The sequence below is a fragment of the Eptatretus burgeri genome, chromosome 7 (genome assembly GCF_056783735.1).
Source record: "Eptatretus burgeri isolate ZD-2024b chromosome 7, Ebu_testis_v1, whole genome shotgun sequence".
Classification (NCBI taxonomy): domain Eukaryota; kingdom Metazoa; phylum Chordata; class Myxini; order Myxiniformes; family Myxinidae; genus Eptatretus; species Eptatretus burgeri.
This window is the reverse complement of record NC_140967.1, coordinates 77,438,836-77,457,272: the sequence shown is the minus strand read 5'-3', so window position 1 is coordinate 77,457,272 and position 18,437 is coordinate 77,438,836. Positions and strand designations below refer to the sequence as shown.

At 44.2% G+C, this 18,437-nt stretch overlaps 1 protein-coding gene across 6 annotated transcripts in view; it reads right to left on the bottom strand.

The window, feature by feature from the left end:
- The window catches only part of LOC147023593 (gephyrin-like), a 211,656-nt gene that overhangs the window by 27,770 nt on the left and 165,449 nt on the right, over positions 1–18,437 (bottom strand). For 4 of the 6 annotated variants that reach the window (XM_085889121.1, XM_085889125.1, XM_085889119.1 and 1 more), the window contains 4 exons: positions 16,666–16,739; positions 8,480–8,599; positions 8,078–8,136; positions 5,042–5,195 (listed from right to left, as the gene is read on the bottom strand). In XM_085889121.1, the coding sequence (XP_085745247.1) occupies positions 5,042–5,195; positions 8,078–8,136; positions 8,480–8,599; positions 16,666–16,739 (407 nt within the window). The remainder of the gene's footprint in view (positions 1–5,041; positions 5,196–8,077; positions 8,137–8,479; positions 8,600–16,665; positions 16,740–18,437) is intronic. The other 2 variants (XM_085889120.1, XM_085889123.1) reach the window with 2 other exon arrangements.

The window sequence follows — 18,437 nt, the reverse complement described above, 5'->3', positions numbered from 1 at the left end:
TTTTTTCAGCCACAATGCGGAACTTTTGAAATGATGTATGAATGCTAACGAGGCCTTTCGTGCAGGCGCTGTGTACTTTTTCAGCGACTCACTTCTACGAAGTGGGGCACTTTTAACCTGCATAAAATTGGCAAGTCAAGTAGTCTTTTAAACTTATTTTTCGGCATTTAAATGAAAGTGGCAATTTCAAAATGGTGAACTATAATCGTTGTGTTCCTGAATGCAAATCGGACTTGAAGAAACGTAAGAATACAATAAATATCTATAGATGAGAAGTGTCGAGTTCTGACCATTTCCTGTTAATACAAGCGAAAGGCAGCAGTGGATATATAACTAACACACACACACACACACACACACACACACACACACACACACACACACACACACACACACACACACACACACACACACACACACACACACACACACACACACACCAAATAACATGCATTTATGATGCAGCCAAGGCCTGCAGCTGCGGTAGCTTCAATGAGGCCGAGAGCTCCGCACATGGCGCACGGTGTTGCGCTGATCGACATGTGTTTGGGATGCGGCCTGGCCATGCAGCCTGGATGGATTTATCAACTCTATCCCATTGAAGGTGGGATAGAGTTTCAGTGCGGTCGAGGACCGCACTGATTATAGCAGCTTTGGTGAGGCTGAGGCATTTGGGACGCGGCTTAGCCGTGCAGCTTGGTGTGCTTTGTCGACTCCTTCAGCCGACTCCCTCCCTATTATACATTGAGGTAATAAACCCTGTCGTGCGATTCCCTCCCGTCGTGGACGGATGGGACCGAGCTTCGGTGGGACCACGTGTGGAGATGGTGACCAGTGGCAGCGGCGTTCCATGTCTGGGCGAGCGAGGATGTCCCCAAATGGGATCGGGCGAACCCCCGGAAGTGGAGGGGGGAAACGCAACACGGATAAGGACACGGCTTGGTCCATGAGTTGTGGTTTCTTGCTGGGGTGAAGACGGGTGCTTCGAGATTAGAAAAGGCTCCATTCAGATTTAGACTCTCAAGTGCAGATGACGCCCAATAGCGGCAGGCATGCACACATACATGGATCGTGATTATACATACACATGAATCGTGATCATATATTTGTGATTTTTGTGTGTGTTATTATACAGTATTTATCTCCACATTAAAAGAAAAAAGGTAAAGTAATTCTGCATTCATTTTCCAAAATCCTGAACAGAAAAATGAAGTGGAATGAGAAAGCATTAGAATCGATTTTTTTTTTATTATATCTGTTGGAGTCTAATCAAATGGAGCTTCACAAGCATGTTAGATGATTCTACTTCGACTGCTTTTTTAACAGCCCTAATTATTGCCACTTTGGCACAAGTTTTTGGCCTCATTTGGCCTTTTGGCCTAAGAGTTGCATTAACCTCATGACCAGGCCTGACTTGACTGAAGGTGGCAGAAATTTTGAATTTCACCAAGTTACCTTCTATCATTGTGTTATATTATCCATAAAAAACATATTTCTACATAGATTACGATATGGATTCACACCAACTTTGTCAATCACCATCGAGAGATCTATGACATAAATCAAGTATCAAAATGATGCTGTGCAACAATGAAGGATCTTTATGCTGGGCTCATGATCAGTGTTATGTTCAGCGAACCCAGAGTTATAGACCTGAGCAGCGAGCTGCAGAGCTGAGGCGCCACGCAGAGTTACAAGGCTGAAGCCCCACACAGTGAGTCACGGGGTCGAGGCTCCACCCAACGAGTCACGGGGCCGAGGCTCCACCCAATGAGTCACAGGGCCGAGGCTCCACCCAGCGAGTCACGGGGTCGAGGATCCACCAAACGAGTCACGGGGTCGAGGCTTCACCCAACGAGGCACAGGGCCGATATTCCACCCAGCGAGTCATGGGGTCGAGGCTCCACCCAGCGAGTCATGGGGCCGAGGCTCCACCCAGCGAGTCACGGGGTCGAGGCTCCACCCAACGAGGCACGGGGTCGAGGCTCCACCCAGCGAGTCACAGGGCCGAGGCTCCACCCAACGAGTCACGGGTCTGAGGCTCCACCCAGCGAGTCACAGGGTCGAGGCTCCACCAAACGAGTCACGGGGTCGAGGCTTCACCCAACGAGGAATAGGGCCGAGGCTCCACCCAGCGAGTCATGGGGCCGAGGATCAACTCAGCGAGTCATGGGGTCGAGGCTCCACCCAGCGAGTCACGGGGCTGAGGATCCACCCAGCGAGTCATGGGGTCGAGGCTCCACCCAGCGAGTCACGGGGCTGAGGATCCACCCAGCGAGTCACGGGGCTGAGGCTCCACCCAGCGAGTCACGGGGCTGAGGCTCCACCCAGCGAGTCACGGGACCAAGGCTCCACCCAGCGATTCATGGGGTTGAGGCTCCACCCAATGAGGCACAGGGTCGAGGTGCCACCCAGCGAGTCATGGGGCTGAGGCTCTACCCAGCGAGTCACGGGGTCGAGGCTCCACCCGAGTCACAGGGTCGAGGCTCCACCCAGCGAGTCACGGGGCCAAGGATCCACTCAGCAAGTCACGGGGCCAAGGATCCACCCAGCGAGTCACGGGGCTGAGGATCCACCCAGCGAGTCACGGGGTCGAGGCTCCACCCAACGAGGCACAGGTCGAGGCTCCACCAGTGAGTCACGGGGCCAAAGCTTCACCCAGTGAGTCACGGGGTTGAAGCTCCACACAGAGAGTAATGGGGCCGAGACTCCACACAGAGTCACGTGGCCGAGGCTCCACACAGCTAGCTGCAGAGCCAAAGTTCCACGCAGTGTTCAGAGATGAAGTCCCGCACAGGGAATCGCAGAGCCAAGGCCCTATGCAGAGAACCACGGATCTGACGCCCTGCACAGTGAACTGTGCTGCTGAGAGCCTGCACAGTGAACTGCGGAGCCGAGGGCCTGCACAGTGAACTGTGGAGCCGAGACTTCACATATCAAACCGTGGAGCCGAAACCCTACTCAGTGAATCATAGAACCAGACAACTCGCTGATAATCGGGAAGCCGAGTCCCCGTGCAGTGAATCATGGAGCTGAGGCCCTGCGCAGTTAACGGTAGAGCCAAGGCCCCACTCAATGAATTGTGGTGATCGTGATCATATATTAGTGACCCACGACCCCACGCAGTGAGGCTCGAAGCAGAGGACCCACACAGAAAGCTATGAGGCCATGTGGAGGCTTGCTATACTGGTAATTAAAAGCACTTCAGGAAGTGGAAGCTACTCATACTCAGGTCAACACAGCATCTGTCGGCAAATGAAATAACGATACAGTAATCAAAAGCATCATATTAATAATTATTATTGTTATTATTATAATTACTATTATTATTTCATATGCAGCCTGTGGCTGCTGGTTGCATCATTGTTGGGAGCATGACTGTGCCGCTGATGCAGTGCCACCCTATTTCCAGTAAGCTGATACTCATTTTGCCGACCTTGGAAGGATGACAGGCTGAGTCAACCCACCTGGTAGTATTTAAAGCACAATGCAGGGGCTGAAACTCAAGACCTTAAGCAAGTCACCTTAAGCCAACACCTGGAATGAAAGCATCTCAACACTGCACGGCATAAATAGGTAAGTTTTTAGAATACTTGCTTTTCACTTAGCTGAACTGGTGTCTTCAACATGTAATGTTATATGTAAATGCCATGTCACGATTTGCATTAAATTCCCAGTCATATGATGTAGACAAAAATATTACACTTCAATATTTCGTGACATTTTTATGCCCCAAGTTATTTCTCATCAGAATGGCCTGGAATATCAAAACGACTATGTAATCGGTCAGGATAGAGGTATATGCAGATTTTTATTTTTTTTCCCAGAAAAGGGCACAATGATGTATTTTGTCATTTAACATGCTTGTTCATTTTGACTTCATTCTTATGGTTCCATTTTGAATAAGATCACTTCACTTCTCTCTCTCTCTCCCTCTCTCTCTTATGATCAGTTGGTAAAATGCAGTGAGCGAGTTCTCTTGGTTGTTGAAATGAAGAATGGTGTGCAGCAGTTTACATTGGGCTTATTTTCAGTGAGAAATTGTCATCACAAAATAAGCTAGAACAGTTCAATAGAAGGAAATAAAAATTAAATCTTTAGGAGTAAACGTGACGTCATAAATTCCACCATATCACTGACCAACTTTCAAGACAGCTATGGAAGTTTGATTTCAAAATCAAACATGAATCAATTGTGGAGTTGATGACCATATCCCCATAAGCACTCTTGTCTATTGACGTCTTATGAGACAAAGAGTGCTGTGGATTCAAAAATAATCAATGTGCTCCTTCAGCAGAAAATGAAGACCACTAAGTAGTCGAAACATCAGACTTGATTATTGCCTGCTGGGCAGCTGTACGAGTTGGTGATGCTTTCAGTTTTGAATCTGAACTGATTTTGAATGATGCCTCACGGCTCAAGTTCGAAAATAACATCCCATGACAGAAATTCAAAAATAAATGGCCATTAACCAATCAAAAAATGTAGCTAATTATATTATTCACCATCCACACAATCAAATTCAAGATCATCATAGAATACTCTTGCGGAACCAAAGGATGTCACGAGTTGCTTGATGACCGTTTTAAGTCAGTTCTGCAAATGCACTAAATGCTCACAAAATGATGAAGCCATAAGGCAATAAAATGATGATTTTTTTTTGAAAGCTACATCAAGAGTACTGTAGTTTCCCAAAAAATTATATTCAGTCCAGAATATAAATACGTTGAAAAAGTATCGACAAGAAATGCATTAAAATAACCTGCACTCTGCCCACCCACAGTAAACAGCTCACGAGTGACTTGGTAAAGCGATTTTGAGAACGATGATTACCCTCACAGGAAAAGAAAGAAATACTGTAATGGGCTTTAAGAAGGAGGAATGTGTTATGGCAAATTCTTTCCTGGTTTAATATCTCACCCCACCTGATCCCGCCACTCCCCCCTCACCCCCCCCACCCTGAAACCTTCCCACTCTCCACCACCCTTACCTTACAAACTTTCTTGTAAAACCATTAACAAATCCCAACACCCAGAATTACCTCATTTCCGGTAGACATTACCGCCACGACAGGCAGCCGGTGGACCTCAACATGTGCAGCCCCAAGAGTGGCAAGCAGTCCCACTTCAGCTGGGCCCAGCTGTGAGCCCCGTGATAGAACGCATTCTCCACGCCTAATATCTTGCCCAATGCACCTGAAGCCCAATGCAAAACATGTTCATACTGCAGAGCACCAAATAATGGAGAAAAATAAAAATCGTATAATTGGGAGGAGGAGGTGGGGTGAGGGAAGGGGAGAAAGTGGGCAGGCAGAATATTTTCAGGAACAATGCAATTTGGAATAATGGGGATTTCACCAGAAATTATCAAGCTGAATTACATTATCAAGTATTAGCAAGGCTCACCACATTTCAAACTAGAAGGGCACTCGGAAGAGCGCGTACCTCCGCCACATAATACCTGATCCACGAGAACATATTTGGCCCAATAAGTTTTTGAAATATCACGCTATACAGTACTATATCGTTTTTGGCCCGATCTCTCAATGGTGAAGAATCACCTTTAAAATAGTAAATAGACACCATGGAGGAGAGTGTGAGATGAAAGTATGGGGGGGGTGTGGAATGTTTAATCCTCACCCAAGAGTTAGAATGAAATGAGTATGAAATGGCTGTGTGCCTGGCAGTTGTGGGGGATGATGATGTGGATTGGGCCTTGCCATCCCAGGAGGTGGCTGACAGCACCGGGTATGATGACATGGTGGAGATGCTTGACCATTTAGAGGAGCAAGCAGTCTTTGCCAGGATGTGGCCACACATGCATGGTACAGAGAAAATTTGCGAGGCAAAGGATTCCTGTGTGGAGGCTCCTCTCAGTAGTGTGTGTGTGTGTGTGTGTGTGTGTGTGTGTGTGTGTGTGTGTGTGTGTGTGTGTGTGTGTGTGTGTGTGTGTGTGTGTGTGTGTGTGTGTGTGTGTGGTGAGAGTGCACCAAGTCCAAATTGAGTGAGTGCTATGGACACTATGTTTAGGCTGGTGAGTGAAAGGAAGGAGGAGAAACGCTGCCAGTTAGAATGGTAAGAACTGACGTATTAGATAATAGTGCAGCAGAAACCTACAGCGACAGAGAGTGTTGACCCTGGCTTAGCTCCGAGAGCCGAGAAGGCTTGGCAGAGGCAGGAAGATGCACAAGGTTCACAAGTCTTGGAGGAAAGTCAGGGGTCGGCGTGAGCTATCACTTCGGCTCTGAGAGTCATGCAGGAAAGGTTGAAGCCACTATGGGCATTGTCATTGGGCCCAGGACCCATGTCCATCAGGCCCCACCAAATCAACTTTTTTTTAAGTTTTCAGGCACACAACCATTTCCTCCATCTTTTTCTCATCTAAGCGTGTTTGTGTCAATCGGCTTTTACTTTCTCTACATCGATTTATTGTTGTGTTCTCCATCCCTTTTTCAAATCGTTATAACAGTTTCATTTTAAAGGCAGTCACACTGTGGGTTTTGAACCACAGAATCATCCTCCGGCGTAACCAAATTCTCAATCAAACCGTACGAGTGCGCAGAGTTCTGGCACACAGGTAAATTATTTATTTCCTTAACGGCTTTGCGCCGTGAAACAGCTGCATGTGCGCAGAATGCCTCTGCTCAGGCATCCTGGGAGTTAATCTCCAACAGTCTCACATCACCCAATCAGGAGACTGGTCCACCAGTATCATCTATCTGGGTTTATACTTTGTCCTCCTCACCAGTGCCTGGTGTTGGCTTAATTGTTCGGATGGTGGGCTTTGAAGGCTAACTCCCGCTTTAGCAGGGAAAATGGCCTTAAAATGCTTGTTGTTGTGTTGTATGATGGGCTTTGAATCCTAGGGTCCTGAGTTCAAACCCCGCTCAGCTGTTGAATTAATACCAGGTGGGGTTAACTCGGCCTTTCATCCTTCTGAGGTCGGCAAAATGAGTGCCGGCATGCTGATATACTGCGTCGGAGTGGCGACCCATCCAGGATTGTGCCCAATAGCCAAGGAGACTGCTTAAGCAGCACCAACTCTCTTCACAGAGTATGGTCCCAATCTCCTCCTCCTCCTCACCAGTACATAAAAGGTGCCAAGTGGTTAAAGGCAACAGTGGATAACCAGTGGATTATAAAAACCTCGTTGAGGGATGAAACTATCACAGTAATATGTATATGTGTTGTGATAGTTTTGTAGTAAAGAAAAAACAGCAAAATATGCTGCCAATTTATCCGTAAAGGAATATGTAAATGGTTATATTGTTAAAAAAAAGGTCACTTACTTAAATAAAGGCTGGCAATTATTACGAGCACAGCAAGTCCCAGCTCGGATTCCACGCGTCGTCCAACTGATATCATGAGGAACATTTTTGTCAATTTTGTATGTGCGGTGAAAAAAGGCTGAAATTTGGTGCCGTATTTCACGTTCATATTTGCCATAAAAACCATGAAGTTCTCAAATTTGTCGAGTAACCACCACCGACGATCTTTGATTGCACGCAAGTTAGCAAAAATAGTTTCACATTTACTTAATAATTATAGAAAGCTGCCTTCTTTGTGAAACCAAGTTCGGAAGTAATTAAGTTCATGCACATCTACACTTGTTTTTTTTAAGAAGAAACTATTCTTTTCTTGGGCTTTAAATAACGTGCTGCAGTGGGAAATGTGAAACAGACAAACAAAAACGGTGCAAATAGAATGCTTTGAAGATATTCTCTGATGAATCATTTAATTCCAGTCATTGCTGCTAAAAACTCATCTTTCGCTTGAGTCATTGAGGCCCTGTGGGGGTGGAAAGACGTCAACGAATGCTTTCCAAATTGATGGCCAAATCAGATGGCAATGCCCAGTGCACAGTTCTTTCGCATGGAGGATTAGCAACTGTGCCCATCGAATCGAGCCAAACAGGTGCTCAGGGCTTCAAATCCCAAGCATGTTCGCCTGCCAGGTGGCCAAAACCCCACGACCATTTTTGAGTATCTGTGGTCTTTGTCCAACCGTTAAACACTCTACATTAAAAACAAAACATTGCAATGAAATCAGGCCACATTCCAGTGCACGCTGTGGATAACCTGATATCTTGCCCGGGTCTGGCTTGATTGAGAATTCTTACTTCCAATTCCTCTGTTCCCTGTGGATTTAAGAACAAGCAATAATAATGAATGCAAATTGAATCCAGCAAAACCACAAGTCAAACTTGAAAACATCCCTGCACCTGGGTCATGCATATTATTTAAGAATAAGTTGTATTAACATTTAATTACCTTTGGAAAAACAATTTATTCCTGAGCCATGTTTGGCAGACTCACATGGCCAACTAAGTCCTTTGTTAGGGGTTGAGCCCTGGGGCTAAAGAATGACTAAATTATTTCAGACCAATTATGAACCCCGCCACTGCATTGCAGCGGGGAGGATGACAGACATCTTGCATCAGGGGACTGTGCAGCCAGCAGTCAATCCTTGTCAAAACTTACGTTTTCTGACTCCTTAAGCAACTCCGTGTCTTCAACCTGAATGACAGCATCAGCACCTGATGGAATTGGAGCTCCTGTGGTGATCCTCATCACCTGTCCTGGCATTACTGTCTGCACTGGCTATCAAGAATAGTGGGGGTATGTGTGGAGGTAGGGGTGTGGGGGTGGAGGGGAAATGCAAAAGGGGAAAGGGGGTCTGCCTTTAATACCTCAATACAATGCATGTTCTCAGCAGGGGAATAGTGCAGGACAAAGTTCAAATGAACAGCATGACAATCATCAGGCCTTAACCAGAGACTAGCACTGTGCCATCCCCATTGAAGAGCAACAAAAATATCCATGTGCAGTGCACAGCTTACAGCCAACATTCATGTCCTTATCATACAATTACCGATAATAAAGGATTGTTTTGTGCCATCACGAAAATTAAGATAAATATTTATATAACTACACTTTGTCGGCCACTACTACTACTACTACTACTACTACTACTACTACTACTACTACTACTCTCAGGCCCCAATTAATTCCACATTATTGTGTGGTCAGCTGCATGAGTTTTCCCTCTCCACATCCCTCTATCCTGAGCATCCTCTCTTTGCATCCCCACTTCTCTTGTATGCAGGCTCTTCCGTGAGTCATCATAATCATCAGCCTGTTTACAAGACGAAAGCTTTCCCTCAACTCATGTTGGGAGTATTGATGCACTTGCCACGCTTGCCAAATGCGGGTTGGTGACAGTTTGGGCAGAAATTATGAATAATTTGTTCAGGATGTGAGGTCGAGGTGGAGGATGAAGTTGAGGAAGATGGTAAGGATGATGAAGTGGAGCATTACCTGTGAGTTGTCAATTTGTAGGTTCAATCAACTTGAGACCAGGAGAACAGAAGAAAACAAATATCGTTCCGATTGGATGGTTGAGTGGTTAAATACTCTTATTTGCAGTTCTGTAGGTTTACGATTCGAATCCCGGTCAGACCACACATATAAATAAGTTGTTGTTGTAAATTATGACTTTGCAATGTGGTCATGTTATTAAAATTTAATTAATCTATAGCAATAAATGTCAGTGTGTGTGTGTGTGTTTGTGTGTATGTGTGTATGTGTATGTGTGTATGTGTGGACGTGTGTATGTGTGTATGTATGTGTGTGTGTCAGTCAGTGTGTCTCCTCCATAACTCCAAACCCATGAAACCTAGTAGCCTGAAACTTTGCAAGCAAACAAAGAAAACTCCAAGGGAGTGCACAAGTGAAAATTGGATGTTTTGGGTTAATTAAAACACCCCTTAAGCCGCTGTCACACCTTGACGATTTAGCCAGCATATGCCGATTTATGAAAAATTTGTCTAAAACGCTGGCACACGTCGAATACGCTTTAGGTATGTTTTGTATACATTAAGAGCACGCTGAAAAACACTACCATACGTTGTAGTACGCTGGCTTTAAACGTTGTACTTTTGGGTTGTCCTCAAATTTTTGCATGCTTGAAATTTTACGACGTATGCCGGCGTATGACTCACACGTTCTGCTACGCTGGCCATAAGTTGTAGGCACGTTATGCGATCGTTGACACACGTCGACACGCGTTACTTGTAAGTTACTCATCAGTAGAAACACGTCGAGGTAATGTTTAGCGTACCCAAAACTTATTTCTAACCTACGAGTAACGTTTTGTAAGCACGTTACACGAACGTTGTTCACATTTCGCAACACATTACTTGAAAGTTCCTCATACGTCGAAAGACGTCAACGTAATGTTTAGGGTACCCGTGACTTATTTATAAGCTATGAGTAACGTGCTTGGGAATTATTTGTAAAGCATGTCCTACGCACAAATACATATGTGGACGTATTTGACGTCTTCAGGACGACCATAAAACTTACTAAACGCGTTTTGAACTTACAGATACCGTATAATGGCGTATTGGCAGCGATTAGGGGACTTGGTATATAAAAAGGGGCTTCACAGGAGGAACCCGTCTTTTTTTTAGACTTCGTGGTGAGTGCATGTCCATGTCATTCCGAGAGATGGAGGATACGGCAAGGCTGAGACGACAACACCTACCTGTCCTCCAACATCAACATGACCTCATCGAGTTGACACTGTACCAGTTTCGTGCCAATAGAGCCGGGAGAAGAAGACGTGAATGGAGGAGAAGGAACTGGGTCAGACGATGGATCGGGAGGCGACGCCATTACGGCATATATGACCAGCTCATGGTGGAACTCCGGAACGAGGACCATGCATCCTTCATCAACTTCCTGCGAATGCCCCCAGCGATGTTCGACGAGCTGCTAGCCAGAGTGAGTCCAAGGATAACCAAGCAGTACACCTTCTACAGGGATCCGCTTTAGCCTGGCATGAGGCTGGCACTGAGCCTGCTGCTGTTGGTGCCGTGACTGCAGTGCTGTGGAAGCGATTTAACTCGTTCAATGGAAACGATTTCAATTGCCGAGCACCAGCGTCCAAAAACAATAGGCGAGTGACACGCCTTTATTAAAAGTGAAGTTGCAACCGATGAATAGAAAACCTCATGTAATCGTCCACGATACGCTGCCACGCTATGCATACGTTAGACTATCGTTGGGCATAGGTTGTGGACGCCCAAAACACGCTAATCAATCGTTGGTATAACTTATCTATAAGTTATCGAAGCGTTCTGTGTTCATTACTAGTCCATTATGGATTTGTCCAAGTCGTTTTGAATACTTTAAAAACTGAAACAAAAAAATAGTTCATCGTGGGAATGAGAAAAAAAAAATTAGCCGAAAAGAACATCGAACAATGGGGAAAAGTCGTCTCCTATTCGTGGAAGAAACGAGGATCCATCATCACCCACACCCTCCCCATTACGCTCACCTACTACTACTACTACTGACACGCTCACGTAATACTACTACTTCTGATACTACTGACATTGACATCTACTCAACATGGAGTCTGGAACACTGATGGGTTCCTTTTGTGAAGCCCATTTGTGTATACCAATTCCCCTAATCGCTGCCAATACGCCATTATACGGTAGATGTAAGTTAGAAACACGTTCAGTAAGTTCTGTGGTCGTCCGGAAGACGTCAATCAAATTTGTCTACATACGACAATGTGCGTTTGAGATACGCTACACATAGATTCAAAGCACGCTACTCATAGGTTCAAAGTACGTTACTCATAGGTTAAAAATTAAGTTTCGGGTATGCGAAACATTACCTCGACGTGTTTCGACTTATGAGTAACTTACAAGTAACGTGTGTCCGACGTGTGTCAACGATCGCGGAGCGTGCCGAGAACTTATGCAAGCGTATGCGGAACTTGTGAGCCATATGTCGAGTACGTCGTAAAATTTTCAGCATGCTTGAAATTTCACGACGTAGGCCGACTAGACGTACCACGGAATATGACAGCGTACTTCATTGTTTTTCAGCGTGCTCCTAACGTATACACAACTTACCGATACCGTATTCGACGTGTGCCAGCGTTTTAGACACATTTTTCATAGGTCAGCATACGCTGGCTAAATCGTCAAGATGTGACTGCGATGTTGACACTTCCAATTTTCAGGCAGTTATGATTTAAATCTGCGTGCGGCAGGTTTTTAACAGAGAACGCCACGAGTTCGTCGGCGATACGTGCAGCGCGCTATGCCTAAGTTCAACTATCGTTGGGCATAGGTTGTGAACGCCGATAACAGGCTAAGCATTCGTTGGTATAAGTTATCTATAAGACAATGACACGTTCTGTGCCCGTTACTAATATGTTATGCATACGACCAACACGTTATGAATACGACCAAAACTTAAAAAAGAAAACCTCAAAACTTCAGCATACGCCAACGTTTTACATACATTTTTATACGTCGCCATTGCTGGCTAAATCGTCAAGGTGTGACAGCGCCTTTAAGAAGATAATCAACAGCCATATACAATTATATCCATTTTCAGGCACATCCTCAGTCATCACTCTCTCTGGTATCTTAAGGCGTATCCTGGGTAACCTCACTGGAGTCTGAAGCCGCCATGTTTTTTGGCCTGCTTAACCATGCCTTGACATGGAACAGGCCGCAACGATTTTTTCATGATAAATCTTTTTTTCCCCCCACTTTCAGAACTCATATTATAGAGTGCGTCTACATAATAGCTACCAATCGCTGGGTACATTGCAATGCTTATAAACGGCCAGAGACGTCAGCGTTCGTTGCTTTATTTCATTTCCGCACATGCAATCACAGTGAACATCTCTTAAACGAAGCAGAATTACAAATTTTAAGCTCCAGAATCAAACTTACAAGCAGTTCGGACTCCCAGAAAAGTGCTCATTTGTTCAGTTTGGACATATGTGACATTTTGGGTGTCTCCGGGAGGTGTATGTTGAATATGACAGTTCGGTGATTGCCAATTGCATGCCAAGGGAGCCGTTTCTTATCAAACGTTTTGTTGGAGTGCTTGCTTGAGTGCTTAAGCTACTTTGCGAGTACTCTCCAAGCTGCTTGGTAGTTCTATTCAGGAAAAAGTACACGTGCCTTCAATCTCAAATCGATTTGAAGTATGTTTCTGCCTTTGTTGGGTCCCACGGTTCCGCGCGGTGGGTGCCTCGGAGAGTGTCTCATCCACTGAAAATGTGCAATTTCATTTTTAGAGGACATCGCTTTGTTTAACCTTTTTGTGCGATCTCCTTTTGTAATCCACCCCTCACTTCGACATCGATACATATTTAAAAAAACACAATAAGGTCCATCCAACCAGGTGTTCGCCATGTTTGTCCTTGCTGTGAAGTCATAGATTATAGATCGACATTTTGTATTCTGTGGCTTGACACATTTTTTAATTGAATTTCCCTAATTACCCACTTCAAATCCAATTTCACAGAACGTTGCTTCAAGGTAAATCTTTGTTTGTTGTTTTTATTTACTTGACACGTGTGTACATTTGCACGTGTGTGTATGTACATAAACTGTATTACCACAATGCAACTTGGTACAGTTGTGTGTGTTTTGGTTATTGGTTAGTATCTCCATATATGGGTTTCAGAAAATGGAACGGAGGCCTCCCAGGTCTCAAAGTAGCCACCTCTGTACGAGTGTGTGTGTGTGTGTGTGTGTGTGTGTGTGTGTGTGTGTGTGTGTGTGTGTGTGTGTGTGTGTGTGTGTGTGTGTGTGTGTGTGTGTGTGTGTGTGTGTTGGCGTCTGTCCTAGATTAAGTAAGATTGTAGAAGGTAGTCAGGATAATCCTGCTCTGTGTCCACTTTTGTCAGTTGTTGTCTTTTACCGCACCCATAAATTCCTTGCTATCCCCTGCTGTGCATAAAATAAAACCCCATTCACTGTGCCACATACTTTTCCTCACTTGGTTGTAAATAAATGCATTGTATAGAAATGTTCCCAGCTCGTTTTCGTATTTTCTTTCATTGGTCCAGCATGGCCCGCACCATAGTTTAAGGCCCAGTCACACCTTGACGTTTTAGCCAGGAATGGCAACATATAAAAATGCACGTAAAACGTTGGCGTACGCTGAAGTTTTGAGGTTTTTAAAAAACGTTTTGGTCGTATTCATAACGTATTAGTAATGGGCACAGAACGTTTCTATTGTGTTAAAGATAGCTTATACCAACGAATGCTTAGCCTGTTGTCGGCGTTCACAACCTATGCCCAATGATAGTTGAACTTAGGCATAGCGCGCTGCACGTATCGCCGACGAACTCGTGGCATAGCCTGTTAAAAACCTGCTGCACGCAGATTTAAATCATAACCGCCTGAAAATTGGAAGTGTCAACCACGCAGTCACACCTTGACAATTTAGCCAGCGTATGCCGACCTATGAAAAATGTGTCTAAAACGCTGAGACACGTCGAATACGGTATGGGTAAGTTGTGTATACGTTAGGAGCACGATGAAAAACAATGAAGTACGTTGGCATATTACGTGGTACGTCTAGTACGTCGTGAAATTTCAAGCATGCTGAAAATTTTACGACGTACTCAACGTATAGCTCACAAGTTCCGCATACGCTGGCATAAGTTCTCGGCACGCTCCGCAATCGTTTACACACGTCGGCCACACGTTACTTGTAAGTTACTCATAAGTCGAAACACATCGAGGTAATGTTTAGCATACCCAAAACTTAATTTTTAACCAACGAGTAACGCGCTTTGAACCTATTAGTAGCGTGCTTTGAACCTATGAGTAGCGTGCTTTGAACCTATGTGTAACGTATCTCAAACGCACATTGGCGTATGTAGACGAATTTGATTGACGTCTTCCGGACGACCACAGAACTTACTGAACGTGTTTCTAACTTACAGCTACCGTATAATGGCGTATTAGCAGCGTTTAGGGGAATTGGTATATACAAATGGGCTTCACAAGAGGAACCCGTCAGTGTTCCAGACTCCATGTTGAGTAGATGTCAATGTCAGTAGCAGTAGCAGTAGCAGTAGTTCAAGAGAATTTAGTGATGTCGATGTTATTAGTAGTAGTAGTTCGAGAGAATTTAGTGTTGTCAATGTTAGTAGTAGTAGTATTAGTAGTAGTAGTAGTAGTAGCAGTAGTAGTTCGAGAGAATTTAGTGATGTCGATGGTAGTAGTGGTAGTAGTAGTAGTAGTAGTATCAGTAGTCGTAGTAGTTCGAGATAATTTGGTGATGTCGATGTTATTAGTAGTAGTAGTAGTCGTTGTTCGAGAGAATTTACTGATGTCGATGTTGGTAGTAGTTGTAGTAGTAGTACTTTCAAGTAACGTGTTGCAAAGTGTGAACAACGTTCATGTAGCGTGCTTACAAAACGTTACTCATAGGTTAGAAATAAGTTTTGGGTATGATAAACATTACCTCGACGTGTTTAGACTTATGAGTAACTTACAAGTAACGTGTTTCAACGTGTGTCAACGATCGCATAACGTGCCTACAACTTATGGCCAGTGTAGCGGAACGTGCGAGTCATACACCGGCATACGTCGTAAAATTTCAAGCATGAAAAAATTCGAGGAAAACCCAAAAGTTCAACGTTTAAAGCCAGCGTACTACCACTTATGGCAGTGTTTTTCAGCGTGGTCTTAACATATACAAAACGTACCCATAACGCATTCGACGTGTACCAGCGTTTTACACAAATTTTCCAAAAATCGGCATAAGCTGGCAAAACGTCAAGGTGTGACTGGGCCTTTAGCCGGGATGTTATTCCCCAACGATCTGTTTCCTCGCTGGTACGTGCTTGGCAGTTCCACTCGGCTGCATCTAATCTGGTAAGGTGATCCGGTTTAAGCAAGTGCATACCGAGGGTGTGTTCCCTGCTAATTCGATCATGTAACCTTTAGGTAAATGGTATTAGACGGAGGACCCTAAGTCATGTGGTCGAGTTATTGGTATTTACGGTCGATTAGCGACCTGCCGTGTCACAAAGTTATTCCTGTGTGACGGCCTGCGATTCCAGTGAGTCTGCTGGGAACCTGAGGTGGTTCACCCCTTGTGGTCTTCGCAACAATATTACATCCTTCAAACAAATTTGAAACCGTAACATCTGGTCTTTCAGTCCAGTGTTCTCACCATTTGGCCACCACAGTCAATAACGACAGCTTGTTTGTCACACTCATGTGCTATTGTACAGGGTGGGGAATTTATATCTGACACATTTGCAATCTTTTTCGCCAGAAGCAGTCTTGGCATCACTAATGGTTGTTTTACAGATAATACTTGAAAGTTTATAATGATGGAGCACTTTCAATGCAATGAGCATGCCAATTTCAAAAACAAGGTCATCATGACAGATGAGGAACACTTTGATTTGGCAGGTTCAACTCCACCAGATTTCTTCCTTTGGGGATTTTTGAAGGGCAAAGTTTATAACGAACATCCAACATCGATCGATGAATTGAAGGCAAACATCACTGCAACCACCCACTCTATTGATCAAGAGACATTGCTTGCGGTAATGAACAATATGATGATCCGCTGTCGTGAATGCACGAATACGAAAGGGGCCCATTTGTCTGATGTAATTTTTAAGAAATAAATAATCAAAATTGATTTTAAAAACTTGAAATCTGTGCCTATGTTGTATAGAAATTTTGTTTCATTTGGTTTAGAAACAAAAAAGTTATAAGGATAATAAAACCATCAGAAATAAATGCCCCACCATGTACATTCAGTATCAAAGTGAAAGGTGGTGAATGTACGTGAGACAGTTGTGGCAAACTTACTGGAGAACGGCACCATACCTGCTGCCCAGCATGCACCTCTCCGATCACTAGTCTGTCACCAGGCCCATCGGCAGCTGCAGATAAGGCGCTTGTTACAGATTTGAAACTCAAGATTGTAACCAGTTTTTGAAGACTTTAATGAAAATAATTAGTACATGTAAACTCAGTTACAGTAAAAGGCTGTTCAACCCATTATTGCAAACAAGTGTCTGTCGATTTATAAACGTGTACAGGAGGAGTGAGTGGGAGGGGGGAGGGTGAGAGCGGTGCATACACTGTGTATTCCATACCTGCCAACCCTACCGATTTGCGCGGTCGCCTACCGATTTTCTATAGCTGCAAACGCCTACCGATTTTATTAGTCAGACATACCGCATTTGGAAATTATTTTTGGAAAAAAAAATAGTTGTGTTTTTTCAGTTTTGCTTTCGTTTCTCACTGCCAAGATCGTATTACACGCGGCTGCTTCAACATTCAACAAAACTCGTGCCTGACCTTGATTTCTTATCTCATCAGCGATTGGTTATTGCTTCCAAACGAAGCATGACCAATCAAATGGGACGACGGGAAACAGCGGGCATTCATTTCCAGACAACGCGCCATTGGCATTTCCCATTCATGATCAAAGACTGCAGTTAACGGAGAGGACTCATCGCTTCAGTGCACGACAACAATGCAAACACCAGAAAAGAAAAAACCACCCCCACGCTGGGTCAACAAGTTTAAGCCAAGTTGTGTAACGATATTGATCTTTAACTGTCATTGTGATGAGCGGCATGGCCGCCCAAGCCTTCTTGCATTGCTCATGCGCAGCTGGTGTTGTGTGTGTATCATGGCTGCTTTTGGAATAAACGTGTTTCACATCTGCTGAATCAGAATCGGTGGTCATCGGCGTTATCTGTGAATGAATGATTACGGAAACAAGTTGGACAACAGAGTTCAAGTGTATCAAGGCTTCGCGTGAGGTAAACTGTAAATATGTTATGAAATCAGAGTGGCCAGTCATTTCATTCATAAAGATGTATCGGTGAGTTTATGTAAACTCTTGTGTACATGTATGGGCACATACATGTGGAGCTTGGACAGTGAGTAATTTATGGAAACGTGACTGATGATCATGATGTCTTAGAAAAATAAAGATTGGTGAGTGGATCAACCATGTTAAGTTTTCTCTTTTTCACTCTAAAAATATGTTGATATATTTCAGCTAAATGTGGGCTCAAAATGCAGGAGATTGCACCATTTTGCTTCATTTTTTTTGAAAAATTTCCAGGGGGGGGCATGCCCCCGGACCCCCCTAGGGACGCGTGTAACGCCAGCCTACCGCTTTTCCTTCAAAAAAGGTTGGCAGGTATGGTATTCAGAGAGGAGGGGGAGGGGGATTAACACTAAATACGTGGTTTCTAAGACTGCAATGCATTAAGAATAAGAACAAGGAAAACTGTAATCAGAGATTGCAGACCCTCACCAGGACTTCATTTTTTTATAGGTTTGAGGGCAAATCTAATATTGCTGACAAACCATGTGACCTATGATATCATGATATCATTTTGTTCCTCATGGACAGGTGGTCATACATGTAAAGTTTCGCCTCGATCTGTTCAGCCACTTCAGAGATTTTTGAAGGTTAAAATTTTTTTTAAAACAATATGGCTGCCAAATAACGTGACCGATGACGTCATTAATTTTTTTTTTTTCTGTGGACCATTTTATCCCAAGATGACTCAAATTTTTTCATACTGATCGGATGTGGCGTTCTACATATGCAATTA